At 38.2% G+C, this 8,789-nt stretch overlaps 2 protein-coding genes and 1 long non-coding RNA gene across 14 annotated transcripts; 2 read left to right on the top strand and 1 right to left on the bottom strand.

Moving 5' to 3' along the window:
- The first annotated feature begins 626 nt into the window (after positions 1-626).
- Positions 627-1,664, top strand: LOC116919598. Of its 2 annotated transcripts, none has more exons than XM_032925615.2 (6): positions 627-776; positions 837-986; positions 1,052-1,105; positions 1,180-1,273; positions 1,343-1,448; positions 1,528-1,664. In XM_032925615.2, the coding sequence occupies exons 1-5, from the start codon at positions 746-748 to the stop codon at positions 1,374-1,376; spliced, it is 363 nt and encodes a 120-aa protein (XP_032781506.2). In that variant the 5' UTR covers positions 627-745; the 3' UTR covers positions 1,377-1,448; positions 1,528-1,664. The 2 variants fall into 2 exon arrangements, 1 of the variants encoding a protein (XP_032781506.2); XR_006647995.1 differs by having other exon boundaries at positions 632-771.
- Positions 1,497-5,777, bottom strand: LOC116919599. 11 transcript variants are annotated; one of them, XR_006647997.1, is made up of 15 exons: positions 5,665-5,777; positions 5,428-5,503; positions 5,172-5,364; positions 4,941-5,106; positions 4,628-4,864; positions 4,447-4,567; positions 4,149-4,367; positions 3,972-4,093; positions 3,632-3,874; positions 3,314-3,554; positions 2,713-3,226; positions 2,152-2,647; positions 1,962-2,083; positions 1,777-1,900; positions 1,497-1,707 (listed from the first exon to the last, which is right to left on the bottom strand). It is a non-coding gene; the product is annotated as an uncharacterized LOC116919599 (long non-coding RNA). The 11 variants fall into 11 exon arrangements; XR_006648002.1 differs by lacking the exons at positions 1,497-1,707; positions 1,777-1,900 and having other exon boundaries at positions 1,907-2,083; positions 4,941-5,068; positions 5,154-5,364; XR_006648006.1 differs by lacking the exons at positions 1,497-1,707; positions 1,777-1,900 and having other exon boundaries at positions 1,907-2,083; positions 4,628-4,860; positions 4,941-5,068; positions 5,154-5,364.
- A 1,573-nt stretch (positions 5,778-7,350) lies between these two features.
- LOC116924386 lies at positions 7,351-8,789 on the top strand. Its single transcript, XM_032930919.2, has 5 exons — positions 7,351-7,538; positions 7,606-7,968; positions 8,042-8,316; positions 8,378-8,430; positions 8,496-8,789. Exons 1-5 carry the CDS (start codon positions 7,373-7,375, stop codon positions 8,581-8,583), a joined length of 945 nt encoding a protein of 314 aa, XP_032786810.2. The 5' UTR covers positions 7,351-7,372; the 3' UTR covers positions 8,584-8,789.

Raw genomic sequence — 8,789 nt, 5'->3', positions numbered from 1 at the left:
ACGCGCTGCTCAAGCCGGCCAGAAGGGTGGTCGAGCGGTGGGACTGCCCGCACCCGTAGGAGAGGGGTCAGTGCAGGGTGGTTTACCTGGGCCATACCATACGCTCCTATGTTTTCCCGTCTTTTTATCAGCAACCGGTGGTGTAGTGGTCAGCAACTCGTGCTGTGTTTCCCAAGCGCCGTTGTTCGAATCTCGGCCAAGTCGAAAAAGAATTTTATTTACAAAATATTTTTGAAAAATTAATAGCTCAACAGCATAAAGCGGTGTGGAACTACTCTGGCGAAACGGATCGTTTTTTTTAATTGATCAAATATATGTATACAGTACGAAAAGAAAATTTCTATTATATTTTAATACCAAATGTGGTTTTGAAGATTTCCATCTATCGGTGATAGTGGCGTCACTAGCGTGGTTCAATAGCGTCATGAAGATGGCGTCATCTGCTCATCGTCAACTTCAGCGTTTATTTTACAAATAAAAAATAGAAATCTTATAAAAATATAAAAATAGCTTCAACATGTGTACATTTTATTATTATATTGCAATCTGTTTTACCAAGAAAAAAAATTTTTTCTGCTCCCTCGTTTTTTTTTCTTTTTTCGACCCACAGCCATCTAGCGCTCGCAGTTGTACTAATTAATGTGTGAAGATAGCCTGAGCAGTGAGCACGTAAAAAATAAAGAGACTAATTAAGCACATGTTCTGCATAGTTTTTTTTCGTTAGTATTAACTTAATTAATTAGTGATGGAAACTGAACAATTGAAGACTAAGTATGGTAATTCTTTGAATGATTGTTATTGTATTCAGTATGTAATGTTTCTTTTCTTTTTTTCAGCTCTAATTCTTCGTCTGCAAGCTCAATTACTGGAGCAAAACAGAAAATTTAGAGGAAACACTTTTCAACCAGTACATGATGTGCTACCGAATTCGTCCCTGACGGAAAGGGAAAATGAGCTGGCAGTGGGATTCAAGAAGTACGAAAAGGGTAAATATAATAAGAAAACTATTCTTGTTCAATGATTTGTTAAGAAATTGTTGTTATATTTCCAGGGAAAAATGGGCTTCCAGTTCTACAACGGAAACAAAAAGGAAAAGAAAATCTTAGTAAGCCTTGTGAGCAGCTTTTCTGTTGCATGATGAAAAATGGCATAGTAATTATATCTGTCCCATCGAACAAGACTTGGAGGAATTATCCAGAATGTCACTAGGTATTCGTTCAGTAAGCTACTATCGAGACTGGTCCAGTAGAGAAATGTCAGCTGAATTAGAGAAGTATAAGATAATGAGAAAAAAGTTGCTCGTACATTTCATTAAACAATTTTAATTCCCTTTTTATTTTAGAGTCTTCAAAGGACTGGATATCTGTGGAGGCTAGTGCTTGTGTGTGAAGAGTGGAAAGTTCCTGAAACATGTTCAAAGTAATGTTCCCGATGGAAAATCTATCAAGGTAACTTAGTTGTAATGAAGTTAACACGAGTGTAATAATACTAAGTAGTCATGGTTATACAATTTCTGATTGTATTTAGGGTGTGTTCCCCAAGATGGTGTATATTATACCAATGCAAATGGATATCGTAGGAGTGTTGGATTGTAATTATAATAAAAACTCGTCATCGTCCTTTTATGTAGACCCAAGCAATATCTCTCAGTCGTTGTAGAAAACGATCTAACAGTTTCTCCTTTTTGTTTTTTCCTCGTATGGACAACTGTGAATATTCAAAAGCATTACTAGAGTTGATTCTGAAATTGATTGACAAGGTACACTCGTTCATTACATCTTGTTCGTATTCAAGAAAAACACGAAAGTTCGTATCAGCTCTGAATATGGGATGATTCTCCAGTCCGCTTAAGAAAACTTCATGCATAGCAACTGTTTTTTTTTATGTGGCCAAAGCCTTCCTAGAAATTAAAAACAAAAAAAGGGAAAAGAGACACAAGTTCATTCGAACTGAGGTATTACGCTTCTAGCTTTAGCTTCATCTTATTGAATTCCTTTGCCGTCATTGAACCCTCTCCTTCTCCAAGTTTCTGCAACTTCTCCCTAGAACTATCAAATTCTGGTCTGGGGGGTGGTGGTGGGATCTGTTACAGGATAGAAATTCAATAAACAGGATAGTAATTTAAAATCAGTGATGGTAAGTCAGAATAACCTCGATGTTCATCTGATGTCTTTCTCTCTCTTTAATGGTACCATCAGAAGAGTTTTGCCACTTTCAACACATATTCCCTAGGGAGCCTTTATCTTACATAGCCACTGACAGCTCCCGAAGGAGCGGCACACACACTTCAGAATGGAAACCACCGGAACGTCCTGTGGCTCCTCCTCCATATGATACACTTCCTATATAATGAAAGAACATTTCAGGGAAGGCAATAGTCTCTGTTTCAGTCTTGTGCAAAGTAGTACTCACCATGGATCTCTCTTCGGATTCGAAGTGTTCTCACTGTGATTAAGTCGTTTCGAGTCGGAAACAGTTCTGTCGGTGTCTTGTTTGTAAAGTTGCACTTCACCGTGCGTGTTGCGGATTTGTTTTCGCTAGAGGTGGCACACGCACCTGGAAAGAATTTTCCACCAACTACCGCTGTGCAAAGTGTGTTTGTATTGATAGTGTACAGATTCGTACAGATGATGTAAGCGATGATTCCCTTGTAAGTAAAAAATTAATTTGTTATTAATACTGAGTAATCATTTCGATAACTTTTCTCTCAACCTGCTCTTTTAACTAGGCGAATGCTAGTTTGTCAGATGCTGATAGTACACGGTCTGCAAGTGAGGGTCAAGAAGTCCGTGAAGCAGTGGCAAGTGTTGCAGGTGGTTCTCGTGATGGAAACGACGTTGAGGCGGTTACTGCAAGAGCTTCTGTTCGCCCGAAAAGAACCGTGAAGCGTCCGGAGATTCTACATCCTTCCCATGTATCCAGACGACGTCCTGTTTGTTCTGCTGCTGCTGATATTCAGAAAACACCATCTCCTCCGCGTCAGAGAATCCCATCTCCGCCTCGTCAAAGAACATCATCTCCTCCGCTTCAGAGAAGACCATCTCCTCCGCTTCAGAGAAGACCATCTCCTCCTTGCCATAGAGAATCTCCAAGGGCACAGTCTTCTCCTATTGTTTCTTTATTAATGTCTCCTGTTCTTTTAATTCTTTCAAGCTTAGATCTCCCACTGCTACTCCGCCTGTTGCTCCACCACGACGAAGACGACGCGTTCAACCAGACAACTCTCCTGTCGAACCAGAATATCCACTACACGTAAGTGTTCTTTAACTCATAATACCAGATTTAATGAACTTATTTCTAATTTTTCACTTACCGTTCTTATCCTTAACCGTTATAGGATTCTGATGTCTTCGAACCATCTGTTTCAAGGCGAAATCGCGACAGTGATGGTGTAAGAGCTCAGCCAACTGTGGAACCAATTGAATCAACATTGGAAGTAAGAAATTTTTGATGAAAAATTATAACGGTATTTCTGCATTAATTAGTTTTCTTCTGTCAGCAATCTTCATTTGAAGAACCGAAGGAGCCAGTGTACAAAATTCACATTGACGGATCTAACAAAGGAAAAAACAAGTTAACAAATGGATTAGGTAACCAATTATAACAAAAGTGATGATTTCTGATAACTTACTTTTGATTCTGCCTAGGTTATTGCTACACTAAAAAACGTGTTAGCGGTAAATCCTTCACTTGGCGTTGCTCAACCCGACGGCCTCAAGACCCCTGCAAAGCGATAATAACTCAAAAAATTCGGTCGGGAAGAAATTACCTTGTTGAATACAGCCAAGAATACTTCCAGGAAAAGTTACACAATCAAAACAGTGGAGTCCATCATAATCATCCGCCAGACCATGGGAACCACGAGCGAGTAAGCCTGTAAATTTTAGCCAGTCAATGAACTGATAATTAATTCAATTTCTGTCTTCTTTGAAAGATTCCGATTTTTTATAACGCCAAAAAGGAAGCCTTACTAGAGAAGTTTAAGCCCCCCAAAAGGATTATTTTTGACGAATTGAAGAAGAACAAGGAGATGGCAGGGAGAGATATGCCGGATGTAGAAAATGCGACTAGGCGGTTAAGGTAATGCTTTTTCCTATCATTGCAATCATTAATATAGTGAATTATAACATTTTTACCCAGAATTTTACTCATTGCAGATATTTGAGATCCAAATCTATGCCTCCTAATCCTAGGAAAGACGAGCCATTTTTTTAGATCCACGTAGAGTTCTTCACTCCAGACTTTTTTCAAGGAGAGGTCTTCGCTGGGCATGGCACAAATAAAGCTCGTCATCTTCTGTTTTTCACACAAGTAATGAAGAGACAGTTGGAGGACTGTAAGACGTGGTTCCTAGATGCGACATTCCACTTCATCAGGGATCCCATAAAACAGGTATTTAAAAAATTCGTCTTTTAAAGTGAATCATCTAAAAATTTTTTTTCTTACCTAGTTACTCTCCATCAACGGAATAATAAAGAACGAGAAAGGAGATTTAAAGCAAGTGCCGCTTCTTTTCTGTTGCATGTCTCGAAGAAGAGCTATTGACTATATAGCGGTGTTCCAAAAACTAAAGGTACAATCAATTCATTTCAATTTATTTCTCAACGCATTAACTTATTTTGTTTACCTTATTCAGGAAATCATGCCCCTTCCCAGAGTTGAACGGATTGTGACAGATTTTGAACGCGCAGTTTTTGTCGCAGTCCGAAAACTGTTTCCTTCTTGCTTCCACTTGGGATGTAATTTCCATTGGGGCCAGGCAATAATGAAGAAAATCCGCGATTTTAACCTGTCGACCGAGTACAACAAAAAAGGACCCAATCCTGTTCGCGACTTCGTTTTTCGTCTGCTTTGCCTCGCCTATCTTCCAGGTTACATTTTTCCAATGAATTTAAAAAAATTAAATTTTAAAGTTCTGTTTTGTATAGCCGATAAAATACCTTCGGTGTTTGACTCCTTACGAACATCGGTGCCACCAATACTGGAGACATTAATGGACTATATGGAGCGAAACTGGATTCGAGGCCGTTTTTGGACTCCTGTTCATTGGTCCTGTTTCAATCTCCTTCTGAGAACAAATAACGATTGTGAAGGGCTTCACAATGACTGGAACAAGGTATTTTCAGTAAACTAATTCATTAAGTTAGTGTTACTCATTATTTATCTCCTACCAGTTGGCGGGTGGCCCAAATCTCCCGTTTTACAAGATGACGTTGGTGCTGGAGCAGCTGTGTCAAGACGTAAAGCTATCATAGAAGCTTCTCTCTCACGAGAAGATCAAGGCCCATAGGAAGAAGGAGACACAGTTAAAGAACTCCATCCTTTTTGCTTTATGGACACGGTACCAGGATAATGAGGTAATAACTGAAATGATTCAAATAATTGTTAAATAACCATATCAATCTATTATTATGATTAGTTATCAACCGTGGAACTACTGGAGGAAATAGTATTAGAACTGAAAACCTCATTCCCAACTGTAGTCACTGACCATCCTTTGAACCTTAACGACGAAAACATAGATAATTACGACATGTCCTTCGAGAGCGATGACGAATTGTGAACCAATTGTTTAAATGATTTTTAAATGTATAAACCTATTTCTTGTGATATTTAAAAATGTCTTTGCAGTATTATATTGTACTATTACACAGAAAATCTTACTTGATAGATTCAATCATGAAATTTATTAATTTCGGAAGCATCGACGAATAGTGCAGGTGATGGTACAGCAAGCCTTTTGCATTCACAGAGATGACTAGTTGGTCTTCATCATACCCGGGTAGGAATTTTATCTAGGTCCAATGTTGTTGCCGATACAGAATCGGCCATTGGTTCAGGATCAGAATCGCACATCGGCCCGGGTCATTTCCAACTTGAGTCACCAAACCTTGTCCATTTCTGCTATGCCAATATTACACATGTATTTTGGTAGAACACCGGCAAGCAGTGTTGTTCCGGGATTAATTTATCAATATTGGCATAACAGAAATGGACAAGGTTTGGCGACTCAAGTTGGAAATTACCCGGGCCGATGTGCAATTTCGATATGCAGCCAATAATGGCGCAAAACAACATTGTATCAATGTTAAAAATTGAACACCTAACCAATGTTATAAATTTATTTTGGTAGAACATTGGCGAGCAGTGTTTATCCGGGATAATTTTATCAGTAGTGGCATAACAGAAATGGACAAGGTTTGGCGACTCAAGTTGGAAATGACCCGGGCCGATGTGCGATTTCGATATGCAGCCAATAATGGCGCAAAACAACATTGGACCAACATTCAACATTCCAACATCAAAAATTAAATAGTAGCCTAAAACAAAACAATAGCTTTATTCATCGTATTATAAAGTAAAGACAGATCTAGCCGGATTTACCGGATTTGAACCCTAGACCACTGTACAACAACTTCATCTTTCAGACGCTTTATCCACTTAGCTATTTCTATACATGTCAAGTAATATGTTTTCCGGAGTAATTCCTGAATTTGTTTAAAAACTTAGAAAAAATTTCCCAGTGAAAACCAAAGTTAGTTTAAATTTTGTACGTGGTTACAGTTTTATTATTTTTACTAATTAAAGATACTAATTTACACAACAATCATTTGATTTTCATGTTTAATCGTTAATTTAGGCCAAACATTTCAAAAATACAACAAAAATGTAATTAAAAATAACAAATTTAAAAAGCACACCCGGGTAGGAAACAATACTGACCATTCTGTTTTCATCATCCGATGTTGATTTTAGGTCGGTTCACATCGTAAATGCGTTATCAGTTACATGAGATTGGTCCATGGTTGGAAAAATATTGGAATGTGGTTTTCCAAAAACCAACTCAATTCCATCCGTTTCGTGCTTTAAAAACATTAAATTATTAATGAAAATGTTTTAAATATATTCGAAAGAGTTATTTCATCAAATATGTTTCATTTCCTACTTCACCCGAGCACTGGCATTGGCATCGGTAGAGAGGGGAGACGCGTTCAAGGCTGATCCGCTTAAGGGGGGAGATGCGTTCAAGGCTGAGCCACTGAAGAGGGGATCGAGCTACGGAAGAAAAAAATGGCAAAGCAAGCACGGAAATTTGTTCATTTTTCAAATTAACGATAGTTGTGAAGTGAAAACGACTTTTGTAACAAATGAACTTTATAGTAAAAAAAAAGGGGAATAGGTTCATGAAAAAATAAAGACGGAAATCGGTTAACGAACATATGAATAACTAGACGGCAATGTGTGAATTTCACTCATCGTGGTTTGAGCTACGGCAATGAACATAAACGGTGGCGGAAGTATCGTATATTATTCCGCCTTCTCTCTCATGGAGAATAGGTCGAATTTTTTGTAAATTATTTCAGAGTACCTTATGGAACTTAGAAGTGCAAATGTTGCAATCACTGAAAAAACAGGTAAGGTCATAGTTCAGAATCCTATTATCAGTGCAGCTGGAAGTGTTACGAGTCTTGCAGACCACCGGAGCCCTAATACATCACAAGAGCCTCCGCCCAAGTTACCTTCTGTTTCAAGTAAAAGTAAGCTCCCGTTTAAAACTGAAATGATTTCATCAGCTAGGATAAATTTTTATTATCTTATCCACAGAAGCGGAACCTGTTCCTAAGAGTGGGTTAACTGAAGATGTGATTTGTGACTTTAGTGGAAAAACAGCCAAAGTGACCGTTCAAACTAAAAATAAGTTTTCAATACCCTCAAAAACATATGGTATCAAGAAGTCAGTAAAGGACTTTACAAAAACGGATCAGCTCGTGTCACACGATGTGTCTTCGCTTTCAACATCCGGATGCTTCAACGTTTATTCTTCTCCTTCCAAGTCTTCCATGCTGTCTGAAGTCACTTTAGAGTGTGGCAGCAAACAATCAAAACAGCCTTCGCTGTCACTGCCCATTCAAACTACAAGTAAGTCTCCGTTTAAGATAACGGTGATTAAAAGGGGAAACGTTGAAGGTAATGAATACACTTTTTTTCATGACAATTGAAGTGGTCAGTAAGATACGAATTAACGCTCCTTTTTTTGTAGGTGCCAAACAACAGCTTTTTGGGCCATCGTGCACTGTCAATGCCGGTGAAGATCAGTCGCTGGTGAACGGTTTATGCAAGGAAACTGTTACTGATCGTTCACGGGCTTTAGCTACCGTTAATTTTAACGTGACTGCTTTGTCGTCAGTGTCAGAGCAACATTCATCTTCTTTGTTTCCGCGAGTTTGGCACGACCGAGCTAAGATATTAAAAAGGAAGAAGAGGTCAGAGGCAGAATACGCATCAGGATTGTGTGACAGCCCACTTAGTAAAATGGTGTGTATGTTTTGGTTTTAAACATCTTGATCAACACCATTGCAATCCTTTTTGTTTTTAGGTTAATCAAGATACCATAGGATGTGACGACTGTGACCGATGGTTTCATTACAGGCAATTAAGGTTTTGAATATGATATGTTAAGGCATAATTTTATTTATTTTTTATTTTTTTTTTAGCTGTGGGAAAATTAGAAAGAGTGACTACCCTGGCCATGTTCCATATGTTTGCCCTGTTTGTGTCTCCAAGACAACAGTAAAAAAATGAATGTTTTTTTTCGTCCCTAAAAAAAGAATGGTGATATAACAAAGAATACTGATCTCGAACAAAGAATACCAATCTCGAACAAAGGATGCATATCTTTTAAATTATTTGTTTTCTGTGTTTTGTTTATGTTTATCTAACACTGTCTAAGCTGCAGTTTTTAAACGAAGCTACAAAGAATTAAAAAATACAAATCGATTGTCACTGAA

This window comes from Daphnia magna, linkage group LG6, assembly GCF_020631705.1.
Source record: "Daphnia magna isolate NIES linkage group LG6, ASM2063170v1.1, whole genome shotgun sequence".
NCBI lineage: Eukaryota > Metazoa > Arthropoda > Branchiopoda > Diplostraca > Daphniidae > Daphnia > Daphnia magna.
This window is presented reverse-complemented; position numbering and strand designations above follow the sequence as displayed.